Source organism: Harpia harpyja, chromosome 3 (genome assembly GCF_026419915.1).
Source record: "Harpia harpyja isolate bHarHar1 chromosome 3, bHarHar1 primary haplotype, whole genome shotgun sequence".
Taxonomy (NCBI): Eukaryota; Metazoa; Chordata; class Aves; order Accipitriformes; family Accipitridae; genus Harpia; species Harpia harpyja.
Genome location: NC_068942.1, coordinates 58,388,774 through 58,412,594, shown reverse-complemented (window position 1 = coordinate 58,412,594; position 23,821 = coordinate 58,388,774). Strand labels below are relative to the sequence as shown.

The following is a 23,821-nucleotide window of genomic DNA, read 5'->3' as shown; positions in this document are numbered from 1 at the left end:
TGTACATAAACTTTATAGGGGCTGGAGGATTATTTCATTGGTGCCTGATGTGAGAAAATTCATGCATTGTTTTTTGCTTTCTTTAAATGCTGTTTTTAATCAATTTGCCAACTTGACAATCAGCAGGGACATACTTAACAAGTATTTGGCCTGTCCCTTTTCTGACATCTGTCTAACATATTGTCTTGAAATAAGTATTGATATAAGAAGAGCAGTGAGGTATCTCTCTCTGGATTTATCAGATGCTGTACTGATTTTTAAAGAGTCAGCACTGATGCTATGAAACCTCAAGTGAATTTAGGAATTTTCCATCTAGCTTTTCCCATTCAGATTCCTTCCCATCAGTCTCTAAATAAGACCATCTCCATCAATATTTAAATCAACATCCTACCTAGCTGCAATGTCTGTCTGATTCTTAAAGGACCAGAACCTCAGTGCACATAATCTGGCTTTCAGTGCAGCCTGCACAGAAATAGTCCCACACAAGAATATGATGATGCATGTAAGCCAACACTCCACAAGTGACCCTTTAAAAACAAGACTGCATGTGTCATGTTGTGAGCTACTTTCCCATAGCTGTGTGTACACAACGGATCTCAAGGATGACAAATTAGACTGTCTGTAGAGGAAGGACAAAACTAAATTGCCGAAAGGAAATACACTGCTTTAGTTTCAGGTTTCCCAGGAGGATTAGTCTAAAAACAGAAAAGACAGGAATAATTCTAAAATTATTTGTTTAAATGTCTCTTACCAGTTTAACCAGCAATCACAGCAACATAGTGTGAGGGTGGAATTTTTCTGTGATACCCACTGTTAAAAGGGCAAATGTCCCAAGGTGGGTCTAGGTCTTGGCTCATTCATACACAATCCTCTTATTGCCCTGGTTTCACAGTCTTTCATTACCTGCTCATCCTTCTTCCTTGACTGCTTAGTTTCTGCCATCGTGTCCTGGGCAGGAGTGAAGGATGCCATAAGCCCCCTGAGAACTGCTGTGACTGTGATGACTCACAAAAGCAAACTCGTTGGGCAGACCACTGCAGTCAGTCCTGGAGAGGACCTGAATCTAATCCAAATCTACAGCTGGACCCAAAACCAGTTCAAAGAGTTCTCTGTTCTCAAACCAGCACTGAAACAGACATGTCCCATCTTACTGGGACATCTTTATTGAATCCAAAGATTTCTTTCACTACAAGTTCAAAACAAATATTCAGCTGCAAACTGATGTGCTCCAGCTGGAGCCAGCTGTGCTTCTTTGCACACTAGCCAGGATTGCTCAAAGCAGGATGTTTTAGCTGCCTAAAGAAGCTTTAGTTATGTGCTCCTCTGAGAGGGTGCTGGCAGGAACTTTGATTCCTGATCTCCTGTGATGGAGAACTGTGTGTCATTGCATCACCAGTACCCTCTAAACACTTATCAGACCCCCTCAGCTTAATCTTCTCCTCTTTAGTCCCATAGACATTGTCCTGGTTTCAGCCCAGCCGGTAACAAAGGTCCACGCAGCCGCTCGCTCACTCCTCCCACCCCCCTCCGGTGGGATAGGGAGGAGACGGAGAAGAGAAAAGAAAAAAAACCTGGAACCTCGAGGGTTGAGATAAGGGCAGTTTACTGGGACAACACAAAAAAAAGGTTACAACAACAACAACAACGGTACTAATGAAAGAATATACAAAACGAGTGATGCACAGTGCAACTGCTCACCACCCGGAACCCGACGCTCTGCCACCGAAAGTCGAGAGACCTCCCCCCGGCCCGCTCCCCATTTATATACTGAGCATGATGTCACATGGTATGGAACAGCTCCTTGGCTAGTTCAGGTCGGCTGCCCCGGCTATGCCCCCCCCACCTCCCAGGTTCCTGTAAAAATTAACTCTATCCCAGCTGAACCCAGGACATACATACACAGAATCATAGAATTGTTTAAGTTGGAAAAGACCTTTAAGATCATCGAGTCCAACCATCAACCATGCCCACTAAACCATGTCCTGAAGTGCCTTGTCTACGTGCTTTCTGAATACCTCCAGGGATTGTGACACCACCACTTCTCTGGGCAGCCTGTTCCAATGCCTGACACGTCTGCCAATGGATGTGCACATTACTGTACTATACATACAGATACATGCTTATTACGAGAACTAAAAGCTTTAGTGTTACCATTTACAGGCCTAATCCCTCCCTTCTCCTCCACCTCAGCCCCACCTCCATTTCCTCTTCCATACCATACCGCTGGCATCTTTGAGTACTGCAATGCAGTGCAGTGCCACAGCTTTTCTCCAGTCCTCCCTTCCATGGGCTAGAATTAGAAGTTTGGGAGAAGCTACAGCATTGCACTGGGAACATAAGTGGTACCCACCATTCAGGAGAGGAACAGGAGACAGGCATTGTTCCTAGCTGAATCCTCATTTGTGTGTCTGCCCGTAAGGTGACTCCATATTTCAGTGTTTTTGTTTCCAGCATGAATCAGTTAAGCATTAAGGAGCTGATCAAGAAACAGAACTGAATCACAGCAACCTCAGCCACTGTTGAATCCACACTGGAATTTAACTGAAGAAAAACACACTAATCATGGGGAATGATTTTTCCTTGGCCACACAGACCTGACTGCAAGGGAAACTGAGACCAGTTTAATAAATCCCTCAATGAGCATGCAGGCTGAAGGACTCACTTTCTAGTTTTTAAATCTCATATGGACTTACTCTGATGTCATTCATGTCTACCTGTCTTCTCCCGCTGCCCCCCTTCACTCTTACCCTCTTGTTCAGTCTCTCCATCCACACAATCGCCTACACTGCAATCCTCACCAACTTTCTGTATTAATCCCGTAAGACAACATTTATCTCTGTGGAGGTTTCAAAGCTACAAGATGGTGGTGTTATACTTGCTTACACCATGGGTGAATGTGGCCCCCACACGTTTCAATGGCAATTGCTCTGTAAGTCAAAGTCAACAGGTAGTTTTACCTCCATGAGCAAAATATCCTTGGAGCTCTGAGCTTGGACCTTTGGGTGCTGGATTTTCACTGCCACCGTTCTCCCATCCTGCAGCACTGCCTTGTGCACCTGGGCTAGCGATGCGGCTCCCAAAGGAGTGTCCTCAAAACTCACGAAGAGCTCTTTTATCTGCAGGAGAAGAGAAAGAGGCATCAGCTTGGGGTACCAGAGACTATCCTAAGGAAAGCCCTGCCCACAGGCCAGAGACAGTGTGTGCCAAAGCTGGGCACGCTCAGCTCTTGCATCCTTCCTCCGTCCCCTGCCTAAGCCTTGTCACTGCTTGGCCTCCCAGTGAAGCCTGCCAAGCACAGAAGTGCCCTGGAGATACTCTGCTTATGGAAGCCTGTAGCAGAGCCCCAGCAGTGCATTTCAGCTAGGACACGGAGTGGCCAGGTAGCATGTGAGGGACCCCTCCAGGCTGTCCTGAAAATGGGTTGGAGCAATTATGGTCAGCATCCTTGGTTGTCACTGGGTGCAGAAGCCAACAGCTGTCCCTTTGCATATATTTCTCTTGCAGATTATTTAATACCACCTACCACCCCCCCCTGAAACCTCACAGTGCATATTCCCATGCATTACACCTGCGTCAGCTAGGTTACTGGGTGAAAGCCAGCACATGACGGGGAGCAGTGGTAAGGGCTGGATTCAGGGCAGGGGGACAAAAATTGCAGTTTGCACCTCTGATGACTTGGCCTGAAAACATGTCTTATGTGATGGACTTTCTCACACCTCCAATAAAAGTAACCAGTGCTCTTAGCTCAGAAAAAGCACCAGGTGGGGCCAGCAAAGTGCTTTGCAGGCAGGAGAGGAAATTACTAGCAGCTCTGGCTGTGAAACTCAGGAGTAGACTATAAGGACAGTTGCAGATGAAGAAGTAGATTTACCAGGGGGATGTCCAGGAAGCAAAAACCTAGACAGACATGGGTGAGGCAAGGGGAGATGGGCAAAGGCCCGTCTGCTCTGCAGAATACAGCAAGCACCCTGCTAGAGACCCTCAGTGCAGCACAGGGCAGCTCAGGCCCTGGAAACTATTACCATGGTAGTGTGGTATCAGCCTGGCTGACCAGCCAGGCCCATCCGTGCGGTTAATTAGCTCAGAGGGAGTGCCAACATCGTTATGTGGCTTCAGGCACGGAGCTAGTTCATGTAATGCTAGTTGAGGGTTTCTGTCCTGCTCTGTAGAGCAAGGTGCAGACAAGCTCTGAGGTATCCAGAAGTCAGCAAAGGGAACCTGTCCCACCCTTCCCGCGGGCTGGACTGATTTCAGGTGAGCAGCTACGCGGGCTGGACTGATTTCGGGTGAGCAGTTAAGAAGCCTGTAATTTATGCAGTAACAAAAAAGAATGTCAGTGCATTTTTATAACCTGCTTTTTAAAAGGTAATTAAAGATGGGAGCTGCAGCGACCTAGTAATTAAATATGAATAAAGACCTTCTAAGCAAAGTCTTCATGCAAAGCGTTAAACGAATATTCTTTTTGCTGACAAGGAAGAAAAATACTATACAAGGAGCAGCCTGTTCCCTCCTGCAGCTGCCAGGGAATGAGCACCCCCCCGCCTCTACCCCTTCTCTGCCAGCCCCTTCCACAGAAAACTATTGCTAGCAACAAACTGCAGCATTTGCAGCAATTAGATTCCAACAGAGACTCAGCTGCCTCCAGTAATTCACCAGGAAGGTCCATTTTATTTATTTATTTAATTCCCTTTGGTCCTGGTGGCAAAATCAATTAAGTAAAACAACTGCATTTAAAAACAACTAGTTATGCATTTTTTAATTACAGCAGGTCCATAATTCAAAGCTATTGACATTCGTGTCTCAAGAGAATCCAGTGAGGTACATTTATAGTAAGACCACATATAAATTGGATAAAATTCCATCTGCTCTGGATTTCAAAAGCTTTTAATTGCCTACATGGTCAATCCAAACATTTTCACCAGTACTGAATGCATGGAGGGGAAAAAACCAGAGCTGCGCATATTCCCTCTGGCAGGAATAATATATACAATATTCTTGTGTGACTAAGTTTTCTAACAAAACATCATTTGAAGAAAGCTGTCTCTGGGAGTTCTTTTGGGCAGAAGGATTTCATTTAAAAACTTGTTCTTTAGGACATGAAAGCCAGGTTAGCAGTCATGTCCATTACAGCCAGCCCAGTGGCCCTGCTGCAATTCAAGGGGGAATTTGTGAGCACCCATAGGCTGCAGGCGAAGGCAGCAAGGCAAGGGACTGCAACGGGGCCAGAGAATTGATGGCTCCGCCAGGAGCAGAAGGGTAGAGCGTGCACATGGGGGAGGGAGCGGATCACAGCCGGGCCATTACATGAGCAGGTGTGAGGCTGAGATAAAGCAGCAGCACAATTACGGCTGGGCTCCAGGACCCCCACTTAGCAAATCACCCTCATTCATTATGACATTGTCCTTTAGCAGCTTGCTGGAGGCAGCTAGTGCCTCTGATGCAGGCTGTGTCCCCCAGACAGACAAAAGCAAGCGAGAGAAGAGGTGAGCCAGGCTCCCACACTGCCTGCCCGAGAACACGGTCCTTCGTAAGGGACGGCGGCTGCACCCATTGCCTGCAGGCAGGGAGTTCCTGGAGCAGGCTGCAGGCTCTTACTGCTCACAAGCACCCAGCTGATAAGCACCCTTAACAAAAACTCTAACCATCATTTCCAGGATGGATAATTAGCAAGCAAAGGTCTGGGACAGTCTTGGAGCCCACCTGACATGGTACCTAAGGAACTCTCCTTTCAGGCCACACCTAGTTTCAAAGGGCCTTATCAAAACTGGCTGTTACCATCAGTAATCCTGGCAGGAGATGAAACAAGCATAGTTTCCAGACAGGTTTAAAAGAGAGAAAAGGAACTTTAGGGCTGCTTTTTCAAAGGAACAGGACAGCCAGCTCCTGGTTTACAGCTGTACAGGTGAGTGGTGTCCCTGCATGCAGTGGTTTCCCTCACCAGCCTCCTGCACAGCCAGCTCCCAACTGGGCATGTGCTCAACCAGCAAATGAATGTGTCACTGTACTTCACTGCCTGGAAACACAGCCCTGACTGTTTAATTCTGAAGAATGAAGCTCGTTTAATTTTAAATATGCAAAATCTTTTCATGATTGTTGGTATTAGTATTCACACCTCAGGGAGCTGATAAAAAAGCTCTTACAGGATTTATCTACTTAGACACTTATTAGTATATATTTGTGCTGAGGTTGCACCTAGAGACCATCATTAAGCCCAGAATGCCATTGTGCAAGGTGCACAGCCACTGCAGTCCCTGTACAAACTCATGCTCTCCAGGAGTCCCCAGTTGTCACTTACAGGCCTCCTCACATGCTGAAGTGCCTTCCCAAAGCATACACTGCTCTGCCTGAGGTCTGTGGCACACACACTGGCTGATGCCACAATGCTGAGCATCAGAATGCCTCAGTATTTTTTGTGAATCCTGTCCTTAAACACTTAGGAAGTTACTGGAAGTCAATTGGATTTAAGCTCCCAAATCCTGAGTCCTTTCTGAAAGCATTACTTTACAGGACCTGCCCAGCATGTTCTGAGAAGTCTTTGACAGAGCTGGGATTTAACCCAGATATCCCCAGTTCCAGCCTGGTCTTAATCTCCAAACCATAAATGTTAAATGTGCATGTCTTGCTAGTTAATTTCTTTTGAAATACACTGCCTCTTAATCCTAACCTTTTTATATCCATGTGCTGCAGCAAATGATCAAATATTACCCCTGATTTCAACCTGCCCACTCCAGAGAGAGGTATGCTCCCTTCCCTCTCCAGAAAGGCTGCTGACAAGGTACCCTGGAGCAGGAGCCTAAATCATGGAGTCCCTTCCTGGCCCAGCACTATCTAACATCATCCCGAGTGTGATGTGGTGGCTCTGCTCTGCCATAGTGACCACAGCAGATGAACGATGGCCATGTGTCAGCAGTCTGTTCAGGACAAATTTAAGGTGCAGTGGGATGCAGGATCACTAACAGAAGGTGTCTCAACAGCCCAGCCCTGTTTAGCTGGCGGGCTGAACCCCTTCCAGCATGGTGCTCCAGACCCCTGTATGTGGTGCAGCCAGAAAGAGGCCACTATGGGGTCTAAGAAAGAATATTTTGCATTACAATTCCTATCCGGGAGGTTTCCAGCAGAGTCCAGGACAGTTTGCAAAATTCTAGTTTTCCGCAACCACTTACAAAGAACCTTTTGTCAACTCTGCCAGAGCTGAACCAGTCCAGTACAGGTGGTGTCAGTGAGGAGACTTTCAAATGCTCAGCATTTCCCAGGGGAAGAGAGTCCTTCACCAAAGCATTTCAAAACTGCCTTCAAATACTTCCCAGGAATTCAAAGGACTCTTCAGCCTGGAAAGAGAGACAATGGGGAGGGAATGTCACAGAGCTCTGTAAAATCACTTCTGTCATGGAGAACAGGATTGGGAATGCTTGTTCACTCCATAGAAGAACTTGGGAGCAGCAAATTGTCGATTAGCACACAAGATTACCAGACGGCAGGATTAAAACAAGCAAAAAGAAGTATTTTTTACCCATACCAATGAAGCTGTGGAACTCATTGCCACAGGATGTTATGAATACCAGAAGTCCAGGTAGGTAGATAAATCAATGAAGAAAATCCATCACAAGTTATTAAACACCAAGATACAATCTCTGGCCCAGGAAATCTCTAACCTTCAGATTACAGGATTTGGGAAGATCATTCCAGGTAAAGCTTAGCTGTATGCCTGCCATGCTTTTAAAGCCTTTGTGTCTTAGCCAACACTGGCTACAGTTAGAGGCAGAGTGGTGGGCTTCAGCTTTTGGTCTGATCTGTACAGTCATCCTTATGTCCTTTAGAAGCTCTTCCCACCAGCCCGACCAGTCTCAATGACAGCAGGATGGACAACGGAGGAACTGTTTCACCTGCTGCTAGCCTGGGACTCAGTTACTGTTTGACAGCCTAGAAAGTTACTGATAGACCCTGTAAGTAAGTTTCTGAGTGCAAAGGGTATGGGGGAACCACAGCTGGAAGTGGCCCAGTCTCCAGATTAAACTCTAAGCTCTGGTAACAGTGCTTCTTCATGAAATGTCTGTCATGTAACTTTCAGACAATAAAGTTGCTTCTGCTACAAAAGTAAGGTAAATATGCCCATGTCAGGGGACTCTGCCAGACTCTGGCACATCTGGGGAACATGCACCAGGAGCTGAGACCATCTCAGACAGAGACCATCTCCAGACACTTCACTGTGCTCCACAGCTTCACCAATCACAGCCATTTCACAAAAAGGGGCCCAACAGGGATGATGCTATTCTTTTATCACCAAAAAGCAATGCAAACCGAAACATTCAAAACCTCAACCACAATTTCACAGCAGATCTCCTCTTCTGATCACAGCATACTGTAACTGCTCCTGAGTCTTGCATTTTGTATTTGGAGCTAGCAATCTGTGAGATGTCCTGCTATTTCAGAAGGGGCTGACTAGGCAACAGGATTAACTTGAACTTCTTGCCTCCAGGATACTCATCACAGGCCATGATACAACAGAGCTCCACTAATAACAGTATTGTGTTGTGATGGCCAGGAGCAGCTTGCAGTCTCCTAGCATTTTGATGCCATGCAGCAGCACAGGAAGATGCACATGGGGAAGCTGGTATAAATCCATTCAAGACAAAGGGAATCATACAGTTGGGAGATAGGTCCATGGTGGAAGCTGACAGCAAGAAAGTGATTAAGGCAGGTAAATTTTGCACATCTCCTTGTGCTGTGATTCTCCAAGCTGGAACTCCCTTGATGAGGTGACTCGATTCATCTGTTTGTTCCATTCCTGATAGAGACAGCACTGAACAGTCCCCTCTTAATCATGGTTCCATAGATGGCAATTTGCTAAGGTGAGCTCAGTCTGTAGGAGCTTTCTGAGATTTACACAGGGATCATGCTGTCTGCATCCTCCCAGCTGAGACAATGCGGGGCACTGTGATAATGAGATTCATGAGCTTGCTGGAAAACAGACCAACACAATACCACTCTGGGAAAACAGCAGGTTTCCCAGGGAAGTTTTAGGGGCTGCAGCTGCCATCTTAACACTGCCCAGTACAATGTCCCCTCTATTTCATGTGGCAGAATAGCTGAAGAGTTACTCAGTTCTATGATATAGCATTTCTAAGGCTTGTGGCCCCCAGAACTTCTGGAATTCACTTTATTGATACTAGGACCCTATTGCTCTCAGAAGTCTGAATGCTTTTCCTGGACTAAGTTTAAGGCATGTGAACCTCATCCTTGGCTAGTCATCTTTTCAAGAACATAAACCATGTTCATGTAACTGTCCATGGCATGAAGGACTCACTGATCCCTACAAGTCTGCAAGACCAGAGTTCTAGCCATGAGAAAATGTTACCTTGGAGTAGAGCAATCTACTTCCCAGACAGCAAATGAGGGTTTTTTCCATTGTCCCAGCCTTTCTATCCCCTCTACGAAAACAAAATGTCACAGTGTTGCTCCAAGAATTATTAAGACAGCAAAAAGTGAAAGATTAGATTTATCGCAGCAGACAGTGGATTATGAAGAATAATTCATCAAACGTCAGAACAAACAGCCCACAATTTATAGGCGGCTTTGTTGAGTCAGTGAAATCTGATTGGACTTCTCCCCACCTAATGAATGCCAGGCCTAATTGATGGTTCCTAAATGCATCTGTCAAGAACATGTATTTATTAACTCAATATTTTTAATAATATTGTAGATATATACAGAATAGTGGTTTTCTTCTGAATGGTTCCCCTGGCGTTCATATTACATATACATGTAAGTGTGAACATATATAGAGGTATACACTGCATCCAGATGAATACAGCTAAAAGGTATTTATTCTGATGCACTGAAACAATTACATATGGCTTATTACACAAAATCCCTACATCTTTCAGTGCACAGGATGACAAAGCAATGTGGTCCATTTCAAGGGGACATGTACATAAGGTGCCTGCCTAGAATTTGGAAGAGCTGAGCTCTAACATTGACTCCCCCTGATATCCCATGTGATGCTGGGCCACACCATGTCACAGAGCTCATGCATGGATGAGCAGAATTAGGGCTGTCCACTCAGCTATAAATCTGCCCTTATTTAATTTCTCAGGACCAAATTTGTACCTTTAATATCTTTTTAAAAACCTATCTGTATAATACATATACAGCAGTTACTACACACACAGTCACAGACATGTAACTTCATCTGCCAAGGGTATACATTTGCTCCTGGCACGCTGATCACTGCTAACTTGGTGAATCACTGCTAACGTTGCACCGCAATAGCACAAAACCAGGGCTGTCCATCAACCATCAGCCTTTCTTCTGAGAAAGGGCTGTGAGCCAGCTGGGGTATGAAGTTCATCTTTTCCTGTTATTTCTACCTGGTACCACTTTGGTACTCTGCAGCCCACTATCAGCTATACCACTGAGAATCTTCTCTGGGATCCTACCAACAGCGTTTCCCAGTCACAAAGCCATGAATGTTAACAGCAAATGAACTCTGCTAAAGGAAAAGTCTTTGATCCCATCATCCGGAGACCAAAGCTGGCTCACTCATTCACTGCCTGATACCTAGGATCCTGGTTATTCCCTGTTCTGCTCACCTATCACCCTCCTTCTGTAGTCTCTTCTGGCTAGAAAAGCAGTGGCAAAGCCTACATGAAGCCACCCTTGCTTTCATCTCATACATCCACCGAGCTGTACAGCAACAGTATCAGTCTACTTGCTATAGTACCTTTAATTGTTACAGACCCATACTTTGAGGAAAAGCGCCTTTTATTCCATCCCTGATGACTCCCGCTTAATAGTCTGTGCTCAGACACACACATGGTAGCTTCATTTATTTTCCTGAGTAAAGTCAGATCCTTAAGACAAGGCAGAACTGTCTAAGAATATCACTCATCCTGGATCGAAACCAATCTCAGCGGTGACAGCTACAACAGGCAGTAACAGCAAGGAGCAGACAGAGCTGATGTACGTCTCCTGAGACCCTACCTGTGAGGTGGACCTCATCTCCCATCATTCTGAAAGGTGAGCCACTTATCCATGGCTCCCACAAACAAACAATATTCAGTCCAATAAAAGCAAGGATTGTCATGGCCAGACTGAAACCTAACTAGCTCAGGAACATCCTCCTGACTGGCACAAGGAGATAAATGTTTTTCATCGGTTAAGCTATTGGGTGTCCTACTACCTTCCAGAGACACAGGGTGCTAAGATTAACAGACTACCTCAGCACCCTGAGAGTCAATGCTTTCAACAGTTGGCATTCTACAGGTTTTCCACTAGGATCATCACAGCCTCTTCCATGCTTAGCTTCATTCAGCTGTTCTTTGTCCAAGTGCTGGTTTCACAAACCGCTCTGAAAGCAGACAGACTGCACATTAGACTTTTGACATAAGGCAGATATCAAGCTGGACAGTGGGAAAGCAGAGTCCAGATATTACCTGCAGGGCTAGCACAACATCTTTGGTAGCACAAGGGCACACGGCAAACCAAAGAGAGGAAACAGCAAAGCTGGGATGTCTCAGAACAAGTCTCTAACCCACCCACCAGTGTGAACATTACTCCTGGTCAAAGTACTCCATTTCAGACAATGCAAATAGCTTTCCCTCATGCCTGTAATCCCATGCTCAGAATTAAATTCCAAGAAGCTTGCTCATTCCAAAGTGTCCAGTACCAAAGGAAAGATTTTGCTATTGGAAGCTGCATCATAATTTTAAGCTGCAAGTCCAGTTCACTTCCCTATAGAGAGGCTGGAAGGCAGAAGAACCTTACACCACTGAAATCACTTATTTCCTCAGGATCCCCCTGAGTGATAACAAAGTACCAGTCCCTCTAACCCTGATGTGGCCATTGGGAAAATGCTCATTTCCAGTTTCCAGATGCAGTTAATCAGCACAATGACCTGGCTTGTTCAGCATCCCACTCGTTCCACCTCAGAATAAACATCTTGTTCAGCTAGTCATCTTCCTGCTATCCTAAACCACTTCCACAGCCCAGTCTGTCTGTGACTGGCCTCCAACAGCAGCTAGTGCTTCCTGATCCAGAGAGTCAAGCCAGAGTCCACCAGCAACTATGCTTGTGTGAAGAGAGAAGGTGGAAAATTATAATCTCTCAAAGTGCACATTAAATAGTGTCACTGTGCACTCTATTTTGCATGATATAAGCATCTTACAGTCTATGCTAAATGCACAGACCAAAGCAGAGTAAAGCTGAGGCATGTATATACATATATATTCCTATTCACTTCCTCCTATTCCATCATGCTGAAAAAGAAAGTAGTGACTTGGGAGCTACTATTCCCTCCAATAGTGCAGGCTACGGGGCAGATGTTCCAACCTGCCCCATGTTCCCCGCCCTCCCCTTGCACATAAAAATGCTTCCCTTTATCTTAATTTGCTCTTTCATCTTGAGCTGTCTCCCACTTGAACAATGCTCATTAAATCCACTCTTTTCTCTCTGTCTTTTTGGAGGAATATTACTTCACCCACATCTCTCCTGTCTGTGAGGATGGAGCCACACTTGTCAATCGTTCAGACAGATTGGAATCACAGTCCTTCAAGAGCACACTTCTCCACTTCCAGCCATTTTTTTGTGTTTTAATTGAAAGCACTCTCTCTCTTTTTTTCTCTTTCTCCCCCTGCTAATAAAGAGCTTTCACTTGTTATACCAGTGTGCAGTGAGAGCAGGGCAGAAGACAACTCTCTGTCACCAGTAAACTTCCTTCTGCATCCCATCTGCCCAAAGGGACTCTTATTCCATGGTTCAGGAGGAGCAGCAGTGGCCCCTTTCTACTGAGATCTTTGAGGCTTCCTGCGTTCTCTGCAACTCTTCAGCTCCCAAGCAATAGAGCTGAAAGTGCTAACATAGCAGGAACATCCCTGTAATTCCTAAGCACAGGAGCAGTTTCCTCAGCCTTCTGCTCCTCTAACAGCTCTGTTAGCATGTCTGAGCAGCTTCCTTATCCCTTTCCCAGCTTTCCAGAGATGTTCCACAAAGCTCTGCTCACAGGCCTTACCCCCACCACTGCATCTGGATAATAGCTCACCTAAAATTCCCACCTCCCTTCTGGTGACTTGTAGTTCTACCTCTGTATTCTAGATTAGCCTGCTTCTAGCCAAACTACAATTTCAGCCTGTCTCTCAGACATCTTCTTTCAGATAGTCATCTCCCTGTTCATATTCAACAAAGCTAAAGCACAGTTCCTGATCTTCCCACTCAAACCATATCTCCTGTCTCCTTTCACAATGGACAATGTCACCAACTTTCTGTCAAGCAGGCCTGCAGCCTTGGCCTTGTCATCAACATTGACCTCCCTCCAGATCTCATTTCCAGGCCAGGTCTGAATCTAGTACTAGTGTATTGGTTTTGTGTGGCAAGGTTTTGGTAGCGGGTGGGGTTACAGGGGTGGCTTCTGTAAGAAGCTGCTGGAAGCTTCCCCTGTGTTCGACAGAGCCCATACCAGCCGGCTCTAAGACAGACCCGCCGCCGGCCAAGGCCAAGCCAATCAGCGATAGTGGTAACGCCTCTGTGATAACATTTTTAAGAAGGAAAAAAGTTGGGACGGCGGTATTCGGCAGCCGGAGAGAGGAGTGAGAACATGTAAGAGAAACAACCCTGCGGACACCAAGGTCAGTGAAGAAGGAGGGGGAGGAGATGCTCCAGGCGCCGGAGCAGAGATTCCCCTGCAGCCCGTGGTGAAGACCATGGTGAGGCAGGCTGTCCCCCTGCAGTCCATGGAGGTCCACAGTGGAGCAGATATCCACCTGCAGCCCGTGGAGGACCCCACGCCGGAGCAGGTGGGTTCCCGAAGGAGGCTGTGACCCCGTGGGAACCCCGCGCTGGAGCAGGCTCCTGGCAGGACCTGCGGATCTGTGGAGAGAGGAGCCCACAGAGCAGGTTTTCTGGCAGGACTTGTGACCCCGTGGGGGGCTCACGCTGGAGCAGTCTGTGCCTGAAGGACTGCACACTGTGGAAAGGACCCATGCTGGAGCAGTTCGTGAAGAACTGCAGCCCGTGGGAAGGACCCACGTTGGAGAAGTTCGTGGAGGACTGTCTCCCGTGGGTGGGACCCCACGCTGGAGCAGGGGAAGAGTGTGATGAGTCCTCCCCCTGAGGAGGATGAAGCGGCAGAAAATAACGTGTGATGAACTGACCGTAAACCCCATCCCCGTCCCCCTGTGCCGCTGGGGGGGGGTGGTAGAGAATCCGGGAGTGAAGTTGTGCCCGGGAAGAAGGGAGGGGTGGAGGGAAGGTGTTCTGAGATTTGGTTTTATTTCTCATTACCCTACTCCGGTTGATTTGTAATAAATCAAGTTAATTTTTCCCCAAACTGAGTCTGTTTTGCCCGTGACGGTAATTGGTGAGTGATCTCTCCTATCCTTATCTCGACCCACAAGCTCTTTGTTATATTTTCTCTCCCCTGTCCAGTTGAGAAGGAGGGGGAGTGATAGAACAGCTCTGGTGGGCACCTGGCATCCAGCCAGGGTTAACCCATCACAGTCTTTTTGGTGGAGAATGCGGGCAAGTGAGGAATTTGAGATAAGGATAGTAACTGAGAGAGGTAACGGGCAAAACATGGACTGAACGCAGCTATAGAGTTAAGAGCTGCATGACGAGCAGGGAATTTTTATTGTTGTAATTGTGGTGAAGGGACGAGGGGTGGATTGTGTGTAAATTGTCCACTTTTTGTCGGTTTTGTGATGATATTATTTTGATTTTGGTGTGGGGAATTCTTTTTTGTTGATGTGAGTGAAGATTTTGTGTGATGAATGTAGATTTTAATGATAGTTCTTAAAAATGTGATGCACAGAGGCGAGGGGTGGAATGTATTGGTTTTGTGTGGCAAGGTTTTGGTAGCGGGTGGGGTTACAGGGGTGGCTTCTGTAAGAAGCTGCTGGAAGCTTCCCCTGTGTTCGACAGAGCCCATACCAGCCGGCTCTAAGACAGACCCGCCGCCGGCCAAGGCCAAGCCAATCAGCGATAGTGGTAACGCCTCTGTGATAACATTTTTAAGAAGGAAAAAAGTTGGGACGGCGGTATTCGGCAGCCGGAGAGAGGAGTGAGAACATGTAAGAGAAACAACCCTGCGGACACCAAGGTCAGTGAAGAAGGAGGGGGAGGAGATGCTCCAGGCGCCGGAGCAGAGATTCCCCTGCAGCCCGTGGTGAAGACCATGGTGAGGCAGGCTGTCCCCCTGCAGTCCATGGAGGTCCACAGTGGAGCAGATATCCACCTGCAGCCCGTGGAGGACCCCACGCCGGAGCAGGTGGGTTCCCGAAGGAGGCTGTGACCCCGTGGGAACCCCGCGCTGGAGCAGGCTCCTGGCAGGACCTGCGGATCTGTGGAGAGAGGAGCCCACAGAGCAGGTTTTCTGGCAGGACTTGTGACCCCGTGGGGGGCTCACGCTGGAGCAGTCTGTGCCTGAAGGACTGCACACTGTGGAAAGGACCCATGCTGGAGCAGTTCGTGAAGAACTGCAGCCCGTGGGAAGGACCCACGTTGGAGAAGTTCGTGGAGGACTGTCTCCCGTGGGTGGGACCCCACGCTGGAGCAGGGGAAGAGTGTGATGAGTCCTCCCCCTGAGGAGGATGAAGCGGCAGAAAATAACGTGTGATGAACTGACCGTAAACCCCATCCCCGTCCCCCTGTGCCGCTGGGGGGGGGTGGTAGAGAATCCGGGAGTGAAGTTGTGCCCGGGAAGAAGGGAGGGGTGGAGGGAAGGTGTTCTGAGATTTGGTTTTATTTCTCATTACCCTACTCCGGTTGATTTGTAATAAATCAAGTTAATTTTTCCCCAAACTGAGTCTGTTTTGCCCGTGACGGTAATTGGTGAGTGATCTCTCCTATCCTTATCTCGACCCACAAGCTCTTTGTTATATTTTCTCTCCCCTGTCCAGTTGAGAAGGAGGGGGAGTGATAGAACAGCTCTGGTGGGCACCTGGCATCCAGCCAGGGTTAACCCATCACCTAAAATTCCCACCTCCCTTCTGGTGACTTGTAGTTCTACCTCTGTATTCTAGATTAGCCTGCTTCTAGCCAAACTACAATTTCAGCCTGTCTCTCAGACATCTTCTTTCAGATAGTCATCTCCCTGTTCATATTCAACAAAGCTAAAGCACAGTTCCTGATCTTCCCACTCAAACCATATCTCCTGTCTCCTTTCACAATGGACAATGTCACCAACTTTCTGTCAAGCAGGCCTGCAGCCTTGGCCTTGTCATCAACATTGACCTCCCTCCAGATCTCATTTCCAGGCCAGGTCTGAATCTAGTACTAGACACCGAGTACTAATGCTCGCAAGTGACAGGTGACAACAATCCAAATGTTCTCCCCCTGTCCCCCCCAAAGCTCCCACTTCCCTTGAGCCACACACAGCGTAAAACATGTGGGGGCCCCCAACATGCCCAGAACCCCTTGATCAAGTTCCTGCAGACATATTCCCAAATGACATATCACCCCTACAGATGCCAACAGCCTGCTGCAAAGACAGCACATTTAGAAAGAATCATCAAACCACAGAACAGCCTAGGTTGGAAGTGACCTCAAAAGATCATCTGGTCCAACTTTTCACGGGAAAGGAAGCCTCGATGAGATTATCACATCTTGAAAACCTCCAGTGATGGGGAGTCTACCACATTCCTGTGGAGGTTGTTCCCATGATTGATAGTTCTCAATGTAAAAAATTTCTGTCTTATATCAAGACAAAACTTCTCCCAAAATGCCACAGGGACAGGGCCAGTTGGCACATTAAGCAAGGTAAGATATAAGAAAGTATCCAGAAGCAAATGAATTTCCAAGACCATTTCGACTCCAGGCATAAACATATCCCTGCCACCCACTGGCTGAAACCTGAGTAGGAAAGGGTCAATGGACCCACAACAAACAGGCTCCACCTTAGTCACAGTCAGGCAGAGAGAGACTTTGCCAAGATGCCCCAAGGGCCCTGTCAGCAGTAAGCCTGCACATCAGCAGCAGTCCTGTGAGAAATAACCAGCTGCCAGAGCCCGAGGATATATAGGGACCTTCGGGAACACACATCACCTGTGTCTCATTTCAAATGCCTCCGATTCAGCTTTGAAAGCCTGTGGAATTTGAGAAGTGTGTGAAAGAAGGGGTGGTGGAGGAGAATTGTCTATGGGAAGGTTTATATGACTACAGAGAGAGTGGTGAGGGGATGTGTGGGGCTATATGTTTGGAAGAGGTGGGCTACAAGCATCTGATTGGCAAGTAAAGCTGTGCCAGGGCTTGCGCAGAGAGTTACGGAGGAGGCATGGGGCAGTGAATTTGTGTGCACAGCTTCTGTAGGGAATGGTAGCCAAAATCCTCCATCCACAAAGAGGCAAGTGAAGAACAGGGTCAGGACAGGTGTTTGTGTGTGTGTGCAGAGGCAGGGTGTGCAGTGGGAATGGACGGCTGCATTGCAGCTTACATACGTGGTAGGACAGCACCGCATATATGATGTGAGTATACGCTACACTGACAGACCCTTCTACTCCAGCTCCTAAAATGGAGAGGTACACTCCCTTGAGTACTTTGTGGAATGCTTTTATGTGTCTCCTCAGAAAGGGATGAGGAAAAAGTGTTTCTAGGCCTGGGACAATGAGCAGGAATAACAGAAGCAGCATTGCACAATCCAGCAGCCTGTCACCAAGGTGAACAGAAGTATACTACAAAGAAAACACACGGAGGGCAAAGCCCAGTCGCAGCCAGATTCTGCCCAGCTATGTCCCTTCCTCAGGCTTTGGTCATAATTACATCGATGCAAGCGTGATAAAGTTTTATTGAAGCACAGCATTGCCCCAGAGTAATAGGACAGGGAAGTAGGAGTGAGGATCTGAGGTGGACATGGAAGTACATGTAGCCTGGCAGATGTGGGCAGCCTGAATTGAATTCATATCAAGAAAGGGATATAATGAGGTCACTACATTAGAAAAAAGATGCTAAAAAGGTACTAAAGCCCTGCTGAAGTCATAAAGCTCATAAGCCAGTTACTGGTGCTGACTGTGCCTTGATGGGATACTGAAACACCGGCACACCTAGCAGGCCAGTCAATGCAAGAGGCACAGCTCTACGGCAGTCCACACCACGGAGAACAAGGTGCAGGGAGCAAAGGGAAGTCAAGGTAGAATAACTTACAAAGAGATCTGGATGGGACCCTGGAGTTTGTATGCTTTGCAGCCTACTCTCAGAAAAAATGTACAGAGATCCAGAAAAGTTATTCAAGAGACAGCTGCATGGCAAATTAAATCCACAACCGACTCTGCAACAGCATCACTGGCACCATGCTGGGGAAGGGGTTCTGTGCATCCCCTAATGACCAGTCATACAAACCCCAGAGGCCAGAGCTCTCTGCCGTGATCCAGAGAGGAAAGTCCTATGCTAAGCCAGCCACATCATCTCCTGATTCCTTCTTGTCAATCTCTCCTCTGAAATCAACCTCTCCTTTCTTCTCCTGCCCATATTTCCCCTACTTTTCATGTCCCTGCTCTGATCCATCTGCTCCTTCTACAGTTTATTTATTATCTGTCTCTTCCTTCCAAGTTTTTTCCCTTGCCCCCAGATCTTCTTGTTGGGCTGCCAGATCCCTGGTTCAGCGGTGTAACTCGCTGACTTGCTCTCCTTAAAGCAGTGTCTTCTCTCATGTAAATCACCCTCCAAACCAAGCCTGTGAAACGGGCTTGTTCACTAAACTCTATGAATAGGAAAGTAGGCACAGCTGGCCTATTCATAATCAACATAAAAAATAGATTAGCACTTTACAGATTAAACATTATCGTTTCAACAGTTAACATAAATCAACTACACTTACAGGCCTAGCATTGCTGCTGCCACTGCGGGGTGACGAGTGTTGCAAAGGGAAGGGCTGCCAGTCCGGGGTGCAGTGGGAAATAGCTCGTTTGTCTTCTACCTTGAATGTAAGTTCTCCTCTGGCACCCCCAGGGTGTACTGCTAGAGGTTGTTACAAGGAGAAAAGTGGGCTAAGGAAACAAAGGTAGGGGGTTAATTTTGATTAATTCACATGCATTTCTGAGCAATCCAGCAACCCACTATTCTAGAGTCAGAATTCAATTGCCCTACTTCCCTCCCGAGGGCTGATGCAGCTCAAAAACAGATGGAGCAACAGAATCAGCCTCTGGAATAGGACCAGGACAGGGAGCCTCTAAACACTGACGGGTATCTAGCTCTGTTTCCTACAGTTCAAAATCATCGGGCTCCTGTGGATAAGGTAAAGCAGTTTGGTAGATTCTATCTAATGTAAGAAGGGGCACCCATCTCAAAAAACACCTCATCATAACCCAGGGAGCCGCCTCACCAAAGAAGGACTGAGGCCTGAGATACACTTCAGACATGCCCTGTGGAGAGCAAAGCCAAGAGAGACTAACCCAGAGCCTGCACTAGCAGGTCAGGCTGCACCTCCACCCTTATCGGGTATAGGATACTTAAGTCACTGGAGATGCTCAACCCAACGAACTGTCATCAGTGTGCTATGGTTGTATAGTCAACAGAGAGATACGACCCACAGAACCAGTACAGCCCCTACCCTTCCCTTCCTCCCTGCTCACTCACTGAGAACCACCCAGTGTCTCAAATGTTTAGCTTGGAGCAGCCAACCTGTAATTCCTGAGCTGGTCATGATGATTGCAAGGGATTGGCAAAGGCCTTTGACAGGATATCCCATTAAGAACCAGCCTCACAGCTCTTTCAAACAAAAAGAAAAAAAAAAAAAGAGAGGAAGAGGTTAGGTTACGGTCCAAAGGACAAAAGACAGCCTGGGACAAGAGGTGTGGGCTTAGAGGTTTTCTTGGCAGCCAGGGCAAAGACACTAGCAGTTCACAAAGGACAAGGAAGCAAAAGTTACATGGAGAGACTTCTTTAGTATAACCCCTCTTAACAAGCCCTGGTAATTTTAATTGCTCTAGCCTTTCTTGATAAATGGGAATAACAGTTAATAGACCTGAACCAATCAGTTGCATCCAATAAGGTGTTTGGCAAAATTAGCTTTGTTCTCCACTCACAACTGATACCACTTCAGTTTCATTCATTATCTGAAATGAGCCAACTAATGTATATTTTCTACTAATCATTTGAAATTTGGAAGGGTTAGTGCTGAACAGCCTCTTCCAAGAACTTGCCAATTTGAGATGGAGTGGTTATGCGAGCTTTGTAAGGGAGAAAATCGTGGGTCTGCTTCAGCTGAGCTCTCCTGGCACAAGCAATAGGTCATGTGAGTTCATTGCTTCAGTTGTCACAGACAGCTTCACAGGTTTGGCTCTGAACCATGTAAAACCAAAGCACTGCAAAGCTTACAGAAAATAAGTGCAAAATGTGTTTAATGTTCACAAACATAACTTGATTTCCAAAGGCAACATGAGAAAACTTCCTCACTCTCAGGCTGGCCTGCCTACTGGGGACTGACGCACTTTGCTCACTAATGGTGGAAAGATATTTGAGACCCCTTAGATCCCGATTTTTGCTTCAATTCTCAAAACACAAAAGCATGTTAAGTGTGAGGCTTCCCATGAGGAGAATTTCCAGTGTTCTCACCCATAGCAGCTTTTTCACAGGGAGGAAAACCTGCAGGCAGAGTTGAAGTGCTTTCTACAGCTCAGTATCCTTCCATGGAATTGGGAGCTGTCTCTCAGACAGATCTCAGAAGTGCCATAAAACAGAGCTTATTAGATCACTTCACATCTTAAAAATTCACAAAAATGCTATGTGTCTATTCTGCGTGTTAGGAAAATGCAGATATGCCAAGGTTGGGCCCTATAACTCCTTATTTCATCTTATGTCATTTGTTTCATCTACAAATAACCTATTGCCCAAAGTCGCCAGACTCACTGCATCATGTTTTCATGTTCCTGATGGGTCAAGAGCCAAGTAACTGGGCAGACATAAAATTCTGAAAGAAAACAGGAGATGCTAACCAGGCAGAATCAAGTAGGATATTAAAAGATCAGTGGGCAGGCAGATGACAGGATTCCCTGCTCCCTCAGAGAAAAATCAGGCACACTAAACCCAGCCTGTGTCTAGATCAGAGCACTGAGTAAGAATATTTCTGAGTGTATCAGCAGCAGGCTTTGAAACAGAAGCCAGTCCCTCCACATGGAAGCTCAGTGTTTCTGCCCTTGCCCAGATCCTGCTGTGTCATAAATGCACAGAGATTGCTGAGCAAATGAGACACACACCATCTTTGAAAAAAGAAAGTCTCCATACACAAGAAGGCCACATAAGGACTATTAATCCCAGTCACAGGTAGCGATTTCCAGTGATTGTTTGGAACTGGAAGGGTTACCCATGTGCTGAGAGGTGGTTTCTGCCGATGGCTAGAGTGCTGCTGTGCAGCACATCTACCACCTCCGCAGGATGTGGACACTGAACACAGCCCAACACAGCTGTGGTGTGCATTGCCAGCCAAGATTTATTTGCATCAGAGCAACACTTCAGGTGTCATCAAAACTCTGAGAAAACTGTACTGAAGAGAGCTTACCATCTGCACACAAGACACTGTGAGCCAAAAAATACCATGCAGGTATGTCATACAGTAACCCCCAGGCACCTAAAGAATTTGTAAATTAAAAGAAAAAAATGTCGCTACACACGCAGATCAGAACTACTCCTTACCAGGCCATTCCCCATTGCATTTTCTGATCTCAAATCTTTCACTTCCTTGCAGAAGACCCTCCAAAAAATCCTTCAGAAAATCCACTGTCCAACCTCCTGTATCATAAATCTTATTAACTTGAAGGAAGCCAAAGGAGATTATCCTCTAATCTATCCACAAAACCTTCCCTCTCTCAGGCAATGGGGCTTAGAGCACCCAGGAAGAGGCTGCCATGAGCAGGACTCAGCCAGATCCTCTCCCAGGAGCTGTGAAAGGAGAGAAAATCCATGGAAGGAGAGAGTACCCTGTCCCAAAGCTCCTCTGGCAAAAAGGACACCAGGTTGTCCTTGGCATGACACTAAGGGTCAGTAACACTAGAGCTTGCAAACGAAGGGAGTGGGGACACAAGGAACAAAGCAAGGTGGACCACCTGAGCCACACAAAGCTCCCTGTTTGCTTTCCCCATCTTGCCCTTGGCAGTGGAGCAGCCATTCTGGGCAGCTACTGCCTGCACGAGGGCTTGGTGTAGAGGCATCCACACTGAGATCCACCAGCAGCTGGGGCCTCTTACCAGAGACAGGGCAGGGAGAGCACAGCAGAGGCTGCAGCAGCAGCGGGACCTGCACAGGCAGCCGCTCCTGCCTTTCAGTTGAGTAATGCAGACCCATTTGTTCTGGGTGACATTAATGCTATTCGCCATCCATCTCAGACTCTTTAAATTACCTTTTTATAGCCAAAATCCTTTTAATAATTGATAAAAATCTCTTTTTTATATCCCAAGTTATTGAAAAAAATGTGACTTTTTTTATTCCTCATTATAGTTTTAATACAAATGTGTTTTTTATTGACGGCTGCTTGGAAGCCCTGATGGGCCTACTGAAAGAGGCTCAGAGGGGTGGGAGAAGGGCCAATTCCTCCCATCCTACTTCCCAGCCCCTCACACTGTCGGAGTAATGGACACCACAGCCCAGCCTCCACTCTGGTGGGTAATGGAGGGTAACGTCATGCAGGAAGAAGAGATTTCCTGTGATGGCCATAACACCCATAGCAGGCAGAAGAGGCTCTTGCTGACCTAAATCTAGTTTCCCCATGTCTGTTAATGATGTACGCGAGGGCCAACTTCACAGAGCACCCTGGCACAGTGTTGCTGGAGCGGCATACTTAAGGACAGAACCAGGGTCACACGCTACGGGAGACCCAGGTGTTCAGCAGAGCTGTTCAGCATCAGTCTCACAACCCCAAGCAACCATGAGAGCAACCATGCTCTGACTCTGCCACACATCAGTGCTTTTCGGCGAACACTCAACCACAAGGCTGCGCAACACTGGAGGAAGCAGGCTTGTGTCCTGGCATCCTGGATGGGTTAGACAACACTGCCAGCCTGGGAAGAGGCTTTCTGGGGCCATAACAGGATCTGCATCATCATGACCCGAAGACCTTGCAATCTAGCAGGGTAAATTAAATCTTCTCTAGGGCAACATATGGAGCCAGCTACAGAAAGTGGCTCATATTCCTTTGGGAACAACTTGGATGCTATAGGATATGCAGTGTAATACCCAACAGCCTATTGAAGGCCTAGCTGCTCTCCCACGGGGTTTAGCACTGCTTCAATAGTTCTGCAAATCAGAAGTAAGCATATGTCTCGCCAGAGCTTAAAATGCTAATCAACAATTCCAGAAGGAAGGGAATCAGTCCGTCCTTCTCCCTGTCACTGGCACAGCAAAGGCCGCCATGCTGTGTACCAAGAACGTGTACAGAAATAGGAGTAAAAAGAGGAGTCTCTTCTATTCCCTCTGTCTTTTCTCATACTCCAACAGTTTGAGGGCAGGGAAGTCTCTTGCTGTGGGGATTAGCACCTTGCTGTGGTCTCATTCTAAATCTTTCCCATGGCAGGTTCACATGGACATATGATTTTTGCCCCTCCCTGTCAAATGGCCACATCACATCATTGCAGTGACCATGCTCCCAGGTGTGTATTGGTACATTTCAACAGTGGATGAATAACACTCATGTACCCAACCTGAAAAACACTATGGGAACCTTGGGAGCAATTTAAAGTAGAGGGACAAAGGGCAGTTTCCTTCTCAGCCACAGTTTTGTTGCAGGGACAACAGCTTCTCAGACACGGAGTATCTGTTTCTTACTGCACAGCACTGGTGCCATGCCAGGTGCAACAGTAGGAATCCAAGGAAAGCAAAGCCCTTTAACCTAAGGCTGGGTCCTCCAAAC

The 23,821-nt window shown here is 47.0% G+C and overlaps 1 protein-coding gene across 3 annotated transcripts in view; it reads right to left on the bottom strand.

Moving 5' to 3' along the window:
- Positions 1-23,821, bottom strand: part of ADCK1 (aarF domain containing kinase 1) — an 84,713-nt gene that overhangs the window by 23,171 nt on the left and 37,721 nt on the right. For all 3 annotated transcript variants that reach the window (XM_052782843.1, XM_052782844.1, XM_052782842.1), the window contains exon 5: positions 2,958-3,116. In XM_052782843.1, coding sequence (XP_052638803.1) covers positions 2,958-3,116 — 159 coding nt within the window. The remainder of the gene's footprint in view (positions 1-2,957; positions 3,117-23,821) is intronic.